The 13861-nt window shown below is 44.7% G+C and overlaps 1 protein-coding gene across 1 annotated transcript in view; it reads right to left on the bottom strand.

The window, feature by feature from the left end:
• Positions 1-4395: 4395 nt before the first annotated feature.
• The window catches only part of LOC135805621 (mucin-3B-like), a 99435-nt gene continuing 89969 nt past the window's right edge, over positions 4396-13861 (bottom strand). Inside the window, exons 32-37 of the mRNA XM_065319687.1 lie at positions 13112-13191; positions 11795-11929; positions 10719-10844; positions 9740-10036; positions 5950-6034; positions 4396-5458 (exon numbers count right to left, since the gene is read on the bottom strand). Of these exons, the coding sequence (XP_065175759.1) occupies positions 5154-5458; positions 5950-6034; positions 9740-10036; positions 10719-10844; positions 11795-11929; positions 13112-13191 (1028 nt within the window). The 3' untranslated portion in view covers positions 4396-5153. The remainder of the gene's footprint in view (positions 5459-5949; positions 6035-9739; positions 10037-10718; positions 10845-11794; positions 11930-13111; positions 13192-13861) is intronic.

The following is a 13861-nucleotide window of genomic DNA, read 5'->3' as shown; positions in this document are numbered from 1 at the left end:
AAGGTGCAATTTAGCGCTGATGTGGGTATTTCTTTGCTTTTCTTCATTTGGTCCTTTAAAATGAAGCGGCTTTTTATTTCCTTTTTCTTCTTTTGCACCGAGATATTATTTCTTGCTGTTTTTTACCGGATGTGTCACGACTTTGAATTGAATTGAATTTTCCTGAATTGATTTGATTTGTATTGTATTCTGTTTGCCCGTAAAAGAGGCTTTATGATGCTGTGGGAACCCACTTCCGTGACCAATTCGAAACATCAAAGCCAATAGAAGCATTCGTCGGAGACCCAAGACCTCTTGAAAATCCCATGACCAAAGAGGAACTGCAACGAAGCATTGGACGCCTCAGTAATGGCAGAGCTTGTGGCCCAGATGCAGTGCCAGCAGAGCTTCTCAAATAGTATTTTAAAACTAAAACTATTATACGGAGGCGAGACTCTCATATCGGCGCTCGCGAGCCTGGAACAGAATGTTTGAAACACACCAACCAATAACTCTTGGACATGGAACGCTGATTGCTTTGCAGAAACCGAATAAAAAGAAAGGCCCTCTGTCAAACCTGCGCCCTATCATTCTCTTATCTCTCACAGTCTCAGGAAAGCATTGCCCCTGCTAACCCTTCAGCGGGTGAAGCAACCTGTTGAGGCATTCCTGAGTGAATGCCACAGTGGGCAAGTTTCCGTCCAAAGAGGTCAACGGCCGATGTGGTCTGGGCACATAGGTGGTTATACTAGCGGCGACAGTGCAAAAGTACCAGTGCTCCATTGATATCCTGGGCATTGACATGTCTCGTGCGCTCGACACCATCGACCGGAGCAGGCTCATGGATGTTCTTGGTTCCCGGAAGTTTCTGCCCATGGATAGCCAGCGCTTGGTGCGGGTTCTGCTGTCAGACACAGTACTCACAGCTCGCATCGGCTCGCGACGCTCAGAGCCATTTCCAACCACGATTGGTAGATCTACTCCACAGGGAGATGCACTCTCGAAGGTGCTGTTTGTGACCTACCTCGAGGCGGCACTGGGAGGAAAATCGTCAACAGAACAGTCGTTGAGGCGAAAGAAGTCTTGGGTGACCCAGGAAGGGTAGCTGTACCATCAAGACGTACTCGAGATTAGTGACTGCTGTGGCCACAGTCAAGGCACGCTACCGAACTGTGGATGTGCGCTATGAGGATATGGTTGCTGATCCTGTTTCCACACTCAGAAAACTATGATTGTGATGATCTGAAGATCCAATGTCCGTCTGATTACATTGAGGACTCAGCGAGTATAGTCAAGCCTGTCAGATCAAGAACTAGAAATCATGGGAAATGGACTCCCAAGTTGCCGGAAGACCTGACAAGATACATGGTCATTGCTCAATATGACTTCATCAGAAAAATATGAGATTAAACTTTACTACTCTGAATACTCGTAAGTTTGAGGGAAAGTTGCAAACGGGAAAAGTCTGAAGAAGAAACTGACTGTCCCCACCAGGACACCAACCAGGGGCCCTCGATGGCTTTTAAAACTTTAGAATCACCCATCAACCTACTTTTAAAAGAACCGGTACAAATGTCATCAATAGAGGTGAAGTTCAAGAACAGCTAAGGGTGCATACGAAAGTTTTTGTCCGGCCAGCCAGTCGAGTAAGCCATGCCATTCCGCCAGCAACGTATATTGGAAGATCACATCGCGAACTCGCAGTACAGCCGTGAGAAACTGAGCACCGAGTTTTAAGCTTGCAACTGAGGTGTATCCTGCACAAAGAGAGCAAAACACAATGTCAACAAGCTTGACTTTTCTTTTAAGTTTTTTCTCTCCATCACATGTGCATTCACTGTCATTCATTCAAGAAACATTGAAGCTCGAAGCAGCATGCAAGAACTTACACATTTATGCTGCAGCTGGTTTTTAATTTTATGAAGTTCTTTGCGCTCCTTCTTGCAGCAGGCCCGGCAGAACCGGTCTGGGTAGTCCCAGGCTGACCAACCTTCTGTCCCCGGGGAAAATCACGGAAAAAATCCCAGAATTTGCGGTGTAATTTGCGGGTAAATATGGCATAATTTGCGGTGAATTTGCGGTAAATATGCGGTAAATATTTTTTTTGTATTTTGTATTTATATCATTATCTCATGGCACATCATGATGACGGCCAATAAAACTGAGACAAGGGTGAAAGCCAACCACAGCAGTAAAACAGATAAAAGAATACAAATAAGAGGCAAAGAAGGCAAAGGAGGAGACAAACCAGCAGGATATACATGAAACCTATAATTGAGCAGAGATTTTAGCAACAAAATTATCCATCGACGTGCTGGTCTTGGCCTGCGTTGGTAATGTTGCCCAAAACACATAGCCAGCAAAGATCGGGGATCTAGTGAATAGGGTGGAGGCAGCGCGTGGGAGACTGAGTGAGTTCCGGGTATTCCGTGTTTCGGAGAACCAATTATAAGCCTGCATATGCAAGGGTATTTTATTTAGTAATATTTTATGTATGAGAACACAGAGGTGGTACTTATGTCGAGTGGAAAGGGGACTGATCTTGGCAATTTCGTAAAGACCAGCGGAGGGAAAGCGACGATCTTTGCTAAATAAGATTTTAAGGAGCATGCGGTTATGGGTTTCTAGCTTGTTCAATACAGTAGTAGTTATGCCAGACCAAGCAGTATCACAGTAGTCAAGTAAGGGCAATATATAGCAACGATAAAACAAGCGTTTGCAAGAAAGAGGAAGATGTCTACAGTAAGATGTCTACAGTGGGCTTGAAGAGCCCCAAGGATGGAGCTTGTGCGCTTGCTGACATACTGCACATGGGGTGACCACGACAATTTAGAGTCAATAATAACGCCAAAATGCTTATGCTCTTCAACAATACGAATAGCAACACTTGAAGAAGGAAAACAAAGTGGCAGGGAAGGGGGAGAAGGGGAAATGTACATAGCTGCCGTTTTATCAACGTTTGGCTGCAACTTCCAATCATGCATCCAGGTTATAACTTTCCCAATGCTATCTTGCATGGCTTCGTGCAGGCGTATAGGGCAAGCATTGCAGCAAAGCAGAGCTGTGTCGTCAGCGAAAAGGCTGACACCAGGGGCAATATCGGGGAGGTCATTAATATACAGGAGAAATAGCAGTGGCCCAAGGATTGAACCCTGGGGGACTCCAGAAGTAACGGGTAAAGGCTCCGATAACACAGTTGAGAGGCGTACAAGCTGATGTCGGTTAGAGAGATACGATGAGAGCCAGCCGATAGCCTTGCCATCAATGCGATATACTGTTCGCAGCTTAGCTAAGAGACCCCTGTGCCAAACAGTGTCGAAGGCCTTTGCGAGATCGAAGAAAACTAAACCAACATGGTTATGGGCGGTGAATGCGGTGAATATTATTGATATGCGGCAAGTTTGCAGTCAAGCGCAGAGCAGGATGCTTTCTGCGCCACCACAGTGACTGAGGAGCCCGTCATGTGCCATGTGCATGCTAGGGAGCGCGCGCCCTACACACCACTGTACACGTAGACTAGACTCTGTACTTGACCAGTTTGTGACGTCAACGGCTCACAACCGAACAGTGCACATGTGTGTACGTGTAGTGCAACAAAAAAGTTCAAGAAACGCGGGAAAATCGCGGAAAACGCGGTCTTTTAAAAAATCGCAAAAACGCGGAAAAAACGCGGCCGCGGAATCGCGATTTTCCCCGGGGACAGAACCTTTTGGTCACCAACGTGTGTTTACTGCTGAGAGGTGTGTCATGTGTATACCCTCGATATCATACACAGCATATGAAAGACTAGGGTATGGCCGGACCAATCAAAACCTGCTTCCGCCGGTGGCGGTCTGCCTTGTCAACAGTTGTCACATCTGTTACAACCATTCATGGGCACACACACACACGCACACACACACACACACGCACACACCATTGGACCATTGGACGCCCATCGCCGGAGGCGATGATAGCGATGCTACAGCAGAAGCCATAGCAGCTTGTGCTGGGATTGCACCATTCAAAAAGCTTGCAAGGCTGAAGAATTGACCGCCACTATTCAGCCTGGTCTACACCACACAGCTATGAAGTGGCTTTTTCTGGCCAGTGAATCCCTACTTTTTGGTCTTTTTTTTCATTTTTTCATTTCTTTCACGCACACACATCACACCACATACTCCGGCATGCACTGGCTGTTGGTAACCACCCAGGAGAATGAAAGAAAAGTCAGGAGGAGTCTGAGAAAGAGAAGAAAGACGTGTGTGACCATAATTGTCGGGAATCGAACCCGCAACCTATCGATTGGAAATCGCTGCACATACCACTGCACCATATGGGACACACACACACACACACACGCACACACACACGCACGCACACACACACACTCACATACACACGCACACACACACACACACAGAAACACGTCTGTGATACAGGTATAAGACGACATTGTTTTTAAAAGTACACTATAACTAATGCTTACCAGCACAATGCAAACAGTAAGCACGGTAAGGGCATCATTGTCATATACTAAACAATCTTGATTCTCACTCTTCAATCAGAGAATACACAATATACTGAAGTAGTTTTGAGCAAAAATAATCATGCTGACAGCACTAGACACAAACATAAACACAGTAAGCGACTCATTACAAATATTAGGAATGATCTATGGCTTCAAATTACCCTGTATACCTGACAGGCACACTGCTAGCGCTAGGGAAGGCTTTTAAATGCGGGGTCTAACTAGCATTGCTTGCTGACATAGACAAAGTCGACTGAAAAAGTCGGTAAAATTACTCTTGTTGAGGTGCACCAGATAATAGTAAGCAGGTTACGGAACGTGTGAAGAGTGCCTAATTGGTATCTGTTGTAAAATAGAGGCTCTTGAAAATACCCGTCTTTCGGCGTGGCTGCATGACATCTAGAGATGGCAAAAATTATCATTACAGAAATACCAGAAATCCAACGATGGGTGCACATTAGAACTGGCTTGGCAGTAAGAAACGGGGAAAAGTGGCACGAAAACACTACTGCTACTACTACTGCCAAGTAGTACTATCAAGTATGCTATTAAAAACAGGTCTCAATGTAGAAAACATCTGTACATGGTTGTAAAGAGAGAGAGAGAGAGAGAGAGAGAGAGAGAGAGAGAGAGAGAGAGAGAGAGAGACTGGGTTTTTTATGGGTTAGAGGTCAATGATTCGTGGCACCGTTGAGTCCTCGCCTGCACCCTGCTTCCTTTGCGTCAGGTCTGCTAAGCGACTTGGTTCAGTTGCTGGTGGCGACGAGTCATCTACAAAAGTCATGGCGGACACTGATGCTACTTTCTTGGGACTGTCTCCATTGTCGTCGCCTAACTTGTAGGAAGTACGCCCCAGTGAACAATCTGCCATCAGTGTGTTCTGATGCACGGATAACTCCTTCTTCGGACCTGCTGACTTGCCGATGAGTTGTTCAGCGACTTGATCCATCAGCTGTTCACGGTTCACCTCTGCATTCACAGAGAAACAGGAAAAGATATCTTAGTGGGAGGTGGGGGGGGGGGGGGGGGGGAGGGGAAGAGAGCACAGGTGGGAGCCACAGCGAAAAAAGGCTATTTACAGGTAGTAGCACAGGCAACCGGTGTGACTCATTTCAACAGCCGAGATAACATGTATAGTTGCCAGTAGAAACTGTGCTTGTTTGCATTGAAGTGAATCATTGCAATGCCGAGAGCACAGCTTCGTGACGGCTAAATAGCCCCCAATAATGAGTTGAGCAGTCAAAACTGAAAAGTTAGAAGCTACTAAAGACCAGAAGTCAGAAGCTCATGAGGGAATCATACAGTGATACAGTACAGAAAGCTGGCAATCAGTAGCCGAAGAGGAGCTTAAGACCATCAGGACCACCATCCACTGCATGCAAACACTAGTCGAGTAACGATTGAAAAGAGAATTTTAAGTGAACGGATTTGGTAAGATGTTGCCACAGCTCGAGACTCACCACCAGCCAAGTCGTCATTATTGCGTAGTGCCAGCACTCGTTCACATACATTCGCCATACAGCGGTATATGTAGATGTATTGCTCCTGAGACACAGAAGGACATATTGACAGCACGCATTGTTGAAGACAAACTCCACATTCACCCAGCAGACCAGTGCTGTATCACTCACGGGAAAAAGAAAAAGAAGAAGAAATCGACGGCTATTTACAAGGCATTTATCTGTGTAAGGCTGGCTGACGTAGTGTTAATAGAATAACACAAAGTAGCAATGTCCTCTCCCTCTTTACTCTTTACTTGTTACTCAAATCTGTGGACAGCAACTGTTTCACTCTGTTAGAACTCCTCAGCACAGCTCAGAGGACCGAAGCGCAGCTCTTGGCAATGAAATACGTTTCCGTGAAGCAAAGCATTTTTATAAAGAGCTGCAAACCCCGCCAAGAGTGCTCGAAATGCTCCAAGAGCAGTGAGCGTTGCACAAGGCGAGCGGCAAGGGTTCGCGCTAAGGTAAGAGTGCTCAACCTAACGACATTGCTGACTGCTAGGGAGCATAATACTCAAATCTGTGGACAGCAACTGTTTCGCTCTGTTAGAGCTCCTCAGCACAGCTTTACTTTTGTTATCAAACAGGGAGCACATTATCGGATGACAAGAATAGTTACTTCATTTTGCTCCAAGGTTACCAATTGTTTTTCAAAACGAAAAGTTTTCGTTTGGGGGTGGGTGGGTTTGAAGGAGTTTCGTTTTGATTATTGAATGCAGATGGAGAATGCCCAGTTACATGTGGGCTGCAATTTCAAATTTGGACTTCACGGAGAATTTCAAAGTTTTTAGGAAATTAGAGGCCACATGCCACGTACTGCTCTTTTCTCTCCGAAACTCAACACTTGCAAGCCAGATATGAAAGAAAGAAAAATCATCAGTCACACCACCGGGACTCGAACCAGGGACCTTGCTATTCGCGAGCAATGCTCTAACCAACTGAGCTACAGTATGACTCTTATCCACAGTGATGGTAAATCTATCCTTCTTCGATCAATTCACATCTGGCTTGCATCATACTGGCAGCTCATACCATACTTCCCCACATATAAGCGCATGCGCTTATAAGCGAAAATTTGCTGCAAAAAAGATCTTTGGCTGTGTAAACATGTTCGGGTAGAAGCCCATGCGCTTATATGCACAATACAGGTTTGTCTGTGTCCTAAACAATGGTGTAATCACACTACTTACAGTGCATTTCAAAACTATAGACGCGTAGGGTTTTTGAAATATTTCAAATTTGGCTGGAACTTTTTGAGAATAGTTTTCGGAATATTGCTCAGGATCGCTCCACAATTACTCTCATATAGTTTCTAAAGGATTGGATAACAGACGCCCAATTTGGAAAAATTTATGCACAAAGTGATCACAAATTTTATGTGGTATAGATGCTGGCATAACGGTTTTTGCCTAGGTACGCGTCTATAGTTTTGAAATGGACTGTAGTGGTATATTTCGCTCCCGCCTTTTCACCAATAGTGTTCACATATAAGCACATGCGCTTATAATTGAGAGGTGCGCTTATATCCGGACATAAGCACATGCGCTTATATGTGCGGAAGTACGGTACCAATCAAGAGGGCCCTCGGCCATTCGCTTGATATCATGGGGAGCGCATCAAACTATGTCCACTGCGAGCAAATACAAATTGCAATTTCAAATTTGGACTTCACGGAGAATTTCAAAGTTTTTAGGAAATTAGAGGCCACATGCCACGTACTGCTCTTTTCTCTCCCATGGGCCTAGGTCGTACTATGTACGTAGTACATGTAGGTTATTTCGTTTTTTTGTTTGAACATTTCAACACAATCATCGGTTGTTTTTGTTTGCACAGTGATTTTCAGCAAGGTACTTCTCACTTCCTCGGTACTTTTCAATAGCACAATTTTGGGGTCGGCGTATAAGCCCATGTTCTTGTATAAGCCCACCGAAATGTCCTTGTGAAATAGATAAGCCATGGGCTTATCCGCGGGATTCTACGGTATTCCTTTTGCCTATTCTGCAGTTGCACGCGTGTGTTCACCTCATTGGCCTCGCCCGTTCCTCATTTCTTTTGTTCATTTGGCTTATGCGAAGACTAGCCAAGCTTGCTTGGTAATGTCAACGCGAACAAGCATAATAATAATAATAATAATAATAATTTGAAACTCGGATGTTGAGCCATAAATAAATGTAGAAAGGAAAAGACATTATGGATACGAGTTAAGAGTAACTCTCCATCACTGTAACATGATACTTTATACAGTCAGAAAGTGCAATAACTAGGCACAAAACTGACAGAGTACTGAGACATTCGACGTCCTGACACCTAGTTTCAACACATCTCCGTTTTGTAGTCAACTAGTCCATCACAATGTCATGCATGAGGAGTACTGTAGGAGTTTGGCTTTCGGCTTGTACAATTCGTTTTCGCAAAGCTTCCCATTTCTTTACTTATCTTTGATATTTATGACCCACCCAAGTTGGGTGGTGTGCTGCTTTGCTGCTTCGAATTGTAGTTAGACCGCTTTGTCAAATATTGTACTGGTCTTGTCATCGTCCAGTAACAATCGACATTCTTTGTTCCGTTGGGACTGTAGCTTTTGCTCGTTTTCGTTGCGCTTGCCTTCCCCTCTTTGGTCTTTCCGTGACTGTATAAAGTATCATGTTACAGCGATGGAGAGTTACTCTTAACTCGTATCCATAATGTCTTTTCCTTTCTACAATTTTCACTAGTTTGAGGGAAAGAGACAAAATCTACAATAATAATAATAATAATGTAGAAGAGAAAAGGACATATGGATACGAGTTAAGAGTAACTCTCCATCACTGTAACATGATACTATATACAGTCAGAAAGTGCAATAACTAGGCACAATACTGACAGAGTACTGAAACATTCGACGTCCTGACACCTAGCTTCAACACATCTCCGTAGCGCTAACCGACAGCCTTCCAACTTGGAAGGTTCAAGGTTATGGAAAGACCATGGAAAGTGATGGAGAGTTACTCCTAACTCGTATCCATATGTCCTTTTCTCTTCTACATTTATTTATGGCTCAACATCCGAGTTTCAAATAATAATAATAATTATTATTTCAAATGCACCATCTCCACCTGATATCATCCTATTCAATATCACCTTCTCTGATGAGCCTTATGAAGGCGAAACAGCTGTCAGGAGGAATTTCAGTATCTACCTGCAACCCTTCCTTGGTTGGTGTGTGTACTGGCTACTGAGGGTAGCAGTGAGTCGGCTGTGAGAGCGCATGGAGGAGAGGAGAGGAAGAGTTCTTTGAATAATAATAATAATAATAATAATTTTACAAGAAGTCGGAGGCGGATAATACTTTAATAACGGAGGTACGTGTTGGGTCGTAAGTATCCACGCAAACACACATCCAGTCAAAATAAGGCACTTGTCGTGTGTGATGAGAAGGGACCGAAAACGTTCGGATACTTTGACAAGTGCCTTATTTTGACTGGATGTGTGTTTGCGTGGATACTTACAACCCAACACGTACCTTCGTTATTAAAATAATAATAATAATAATAATCAACGCAATAAATAGAGTAAGCTGCACACTCAGTACAAACACCATTAGCAAAACTTGTTTTCATGTAAATAAAGATCTTTATTTACATGAAAACAGGTTTTGCTAATGGTGTTTGTACTGAGTGCGCAGCTTACTCTATTTATTGTGTTGATTACATTTTTATCTCCACGTATTAAAGCTTTTTAATAATAATAATAGTAACTTGGCCCTTACCTCGGTCTGAACCATCAGGTTGCGACGCTCTCGCATGGAGCAGACAACGGCGTAGGGGTCAATGTAATCTTTGTTGGCCAGCCGCTCCACACAGGTGTCCACAGCAATGAATGTGCCAGTGCGGCCAACACCAGCGCTGCAGTGGACGATCACGGGCTTCTCGGGATTGTCCACGCACTCGGTCACCTGTCTGCGCACGGCAAAGACCAGCTTTAGCAGAGCATCGGTTGACTGCGGTACGCCGTGATCAGGCCAGGAGAGGAAAGCAAACTGGGTTAGTGTCCTCAGATTGTCACCCTGGATAGAGCAGCAGACAGAGAAATAGAAAAAAAAGCGAGAGCTAACAAAACATGCTATACAGAATACAGTACAGTGCAACTCACATACATGTACCTACTCACATACATGTACTACACATACATGTACTACACATACATGTACTACACATACATGTACCTACTCACATACATGTACATACATGTACATACATGTACCTACTTGTATAATAATAGTATGCACGCGCGCAAGAAAAAAACACCTGGTTCGCACGGTCCTTTTTCCGTGGCACAGATCCCCCCCCCCCCCCCCTCATAAGCGTGCACTAGTATTTAAACGCTCATAAGCACTTACTTTACAGGCCCAGGCGGGGGGGGGGGGGGGGGATACATCTTATCAAAGTTTTACCGTACGAGCATACTGACATAATAATAATAATACCCAATGCTGTAGACAGCAAGCTGTTTCGGCCATAAAGGCCTCAATAATAATAATAATAATATAATATCCATGCAATCATAAAACGGTTATAACATGAGATACATGCTTGGCTATAGAAAGTGTTGTGGGTTTTGCGTAAGGGGGGGGGGGGGGAGAGAGAGAGAGAGAGAGAGAGAGAGAGAGAGAGAGAGAGAGAGAGAGAGAGAGAGAAAGAGAGAGAGGAAGGGGAATGAGCCGGGGTAGCCATCGAGTGGCGCCGTACCTGGACAAGGTTGATCTCCCGCTTAATCCAGTCATCTTCTTTCACTTCGGACACCAGATTCACCTCCACACCACAGCACTCGAGAACATCGTCCGTATCCATAGGCCAATATGGATGGCACTTGATCTGCAAATGACATGCCCAGGGAACACAGATACATGTACAGTTATTAAGACAGTGCATTCACTGCATGAAATACTTCTGGACGAGATAAGAAAGTAAGCAGCAGCATTCGGCCGCTGAAATGTGTATGTGATGATTGACTCCACCACCACCACTGCGCTTTTTGGTGTCTTGAACGTATAGAGGTAGATCTGGTGAAATAATTGTGTATCCCACGGAGCATTGCCCGTGCTACAATCCCCCCTTGCCATGTCAGAGAATGGAAAAGTCAAAGGGCAAGGAATTATAAATTTATAGTAAAGAAAAAAGGACCAAGAAACGACAAGTTACGCTACAATGTCCAATAACACCACTAGTTACTAAACAATCAGCTCATGCGATAACATTGCACGGCACTGACCGACGGTATTGACGTTCTACAAGTAACTGGCTGGTCCTTTTTTCTTTACTATAAATTTATCCTTGGCTCTTCATCCGAGTCCATTCTTGCACACCTGATGAATTAGAAATTCAGCCAGGCTTTACAAAATTGGGTCAAATACATGTACGTACCATTTCTAAGCAGGTTCACCATGGCAAATATATGGAAAACCAGGTTCAAAAACTAAGTTTTCACATTTAGAAGCGAGTTTTGAGCCTAACTTTCATTGGGAATTCGTGGCCTGGCACGAGGAAAAATGGATGCAGTGAACGGGATTTTCGCTCTTTGACCACTTTGCCGGTGTGGTTGACCTACTGTTCTCCCACCGCTTTAGGAGCTGTACCTGCGCCTTGATCCTGGGCGGTGGCGGTGGTGGTGGCGTTCCTGTGGATGCAGAAAACCCAGTCTAACTGAGTCTAATGCGAACAGTGAATGTAAAAAAATGTTGCCTAAACACAGCCCAAAACGGGTTTTCAAAGCCAGGGGAAGTTTTCCTTAATTAACAGACTGTAGATAAAGAGGCTGTGCTTACCCTGCCTTTCTCTTCGACCTGCGTTACCATGACTATGACAGATGCTTCCTGCTGCCATATCATCCCCCAAAAGTCAGAGACAGTACCTGGCAATGGACCTTGTGATGCAATGTAGCGGTTTGTGTGTCGATAGCCCTGAACACGCATGCACGCACGCACGCGCGCACGCACACACACACACACACACACACACACACACACACACACACACACACACACACACACGCACGCACGCACACACACACACACACACACACACACACACACACACACACACATACACACACACACAGTATAGACAGAGACGCAAAGGATATAAACTCAGCATTTCTACTGGTTAGTGTCGAGCTGGGTGGCATCTGCCAACGAGGACAGTAGAACATGCAGGATTCTACGCAAAGGAGGGTAACACAACACAACACAGCACCGGTCCACTACCCTGGTGGTCCATGCTCCTCGTAAGGGATACATTCTCTTAATCTGCTGATGAAGCTCTTGGGGAGGGGGCTCACCCGCCTACTGGTGATGTAGTACATGTACAGTGAAGTATCATTACAGTACAGTACAGTACAGTACAGTACTGTACAGTACAGTACAGTACAGTACAGTACAGTACAGTACAGTACAGTACAGTACAGTACAGTACAGTACAGTACAGTACAGTACAGTACAGTACAGTACTGTACAGTACAGTACAGTACAGTACAGTACAGTACAGTACAGTACAGTACAGTACAGTACAGTACTGTACAGTACAGTACAGTACAGTACAGTACAGTACAGTACAGTAAGATTCCAACGGTGAAAATACTCAGTAAGCCAGAGTAGTGCGAATGTGAAGTTAAGGACTTGGATAGAGTTTGTAGGCTACTCAAAATAACTCCTTTGCATCCCAGAAGTTGCAGGCATTCTCTTTCTTGCCCCACCCACCCACCCAACCTCCTTCTGTAAATCTTTCATAGCTAAACCGGATGTGCAGACAAGAGAGTCGGCCATGGCCAACCATGCCTGGACCAAGACCAGGCCAGGAGGCCAGGAGTAAACAAGATGAATAGGTTTTAGAATCCAAAGCGCTTTGATCATGTCGTTACTGGGGAATGACTGACAGGTGCTCTGGCTGGGCAATTCCAACATATCTGTGAGCAGATGCGAGTGGGAGCCATATGCATAAGTTGCAACTATTAAGGGCAGGGCCTACAGGAAGATTATCTCTGCATGGCAGCAGCAAGTTGATGTGACAAGCCAAGAAGAAGAAGCAGGGGATGACCCGATGACGTGCAAAATAAGAGACTCGTACAACTAGACAGCATGTCATACCGAGATGTAATTGGCATTGATATAGTCGGTCACCAGCGGGTTGTCACTAGCACGCTTCAACTTTACTCGAGAATGATCATCTGCAAGCAGAGCACAAAACATGACCAGATCAACATGACGATATGCTGTAACCTTGCTCCAGAGGAGATCAGATATTGCATACAATGGCAGATTTTCATGCGAGTTTCTCGTTGCTCAAGTCTTGTAGAAAGTCATTTCCGAAGAGCGGGTTTAGTGACAGATCGAATCGACTGGCTCTATTACTTTTCATCTTCTGAAGGAAACCGCCGCTGTGTCAAATCTCCACTGCCAGAATGTGAGTGAAAATCACAATGAGGCACATTGTGCAAGTTGCGAGCATGCTCAGCTTTAGAAATTTCTGAAGCACGAAATCAAAACGTGCTGTTAGCATGGCTCCCTTCGAAGCTTTGTCTTCTTCCCTTTCAGATTTGTTTGTTGCTGCATGCAGATTTTGCTTTTCAAACTCTTTTCAAACGTTCTTGATGATCATATTCAACATGAGGGGCTCACAGAGGAAGGGAAAGCAATGATACGTAGAGGTACATGTATGCAGAAATTTAGAAAAGCAGACGTGTTGAAAAAATGAACCGGCTGTGATTTCTGGGGCTGGCGGGTGCTGCCGGGTCATGACAAGTCCGAAGGCAGCCAACCCACACTCAAAACAAAGGTAAACCCACGGAATACTGCGTACTTCAAAGTGCTTTTGTTGTTTCCAATACCCGAACCTCG

This window comes from Sycon ciliatum, chromosome 1 (assembly GCF_964019385.1).
Source record: "Sycon ciliatum chromosome 1, ocSycCili1.1, whole genome shotgun sequence".
Taxonomy (NCBI): domain Eukaryota; kingdom Metazoa; phylum Porifera; class Calcarea; order Leucosolenida; family Sycettidae; genus Sycon; species Sycon ciliatum.
The sequence above is the reverse complement of the archived record's forward strand: the minus strand, read 5'-3'. Positions and strand labels throughout refer to the sequence as shown.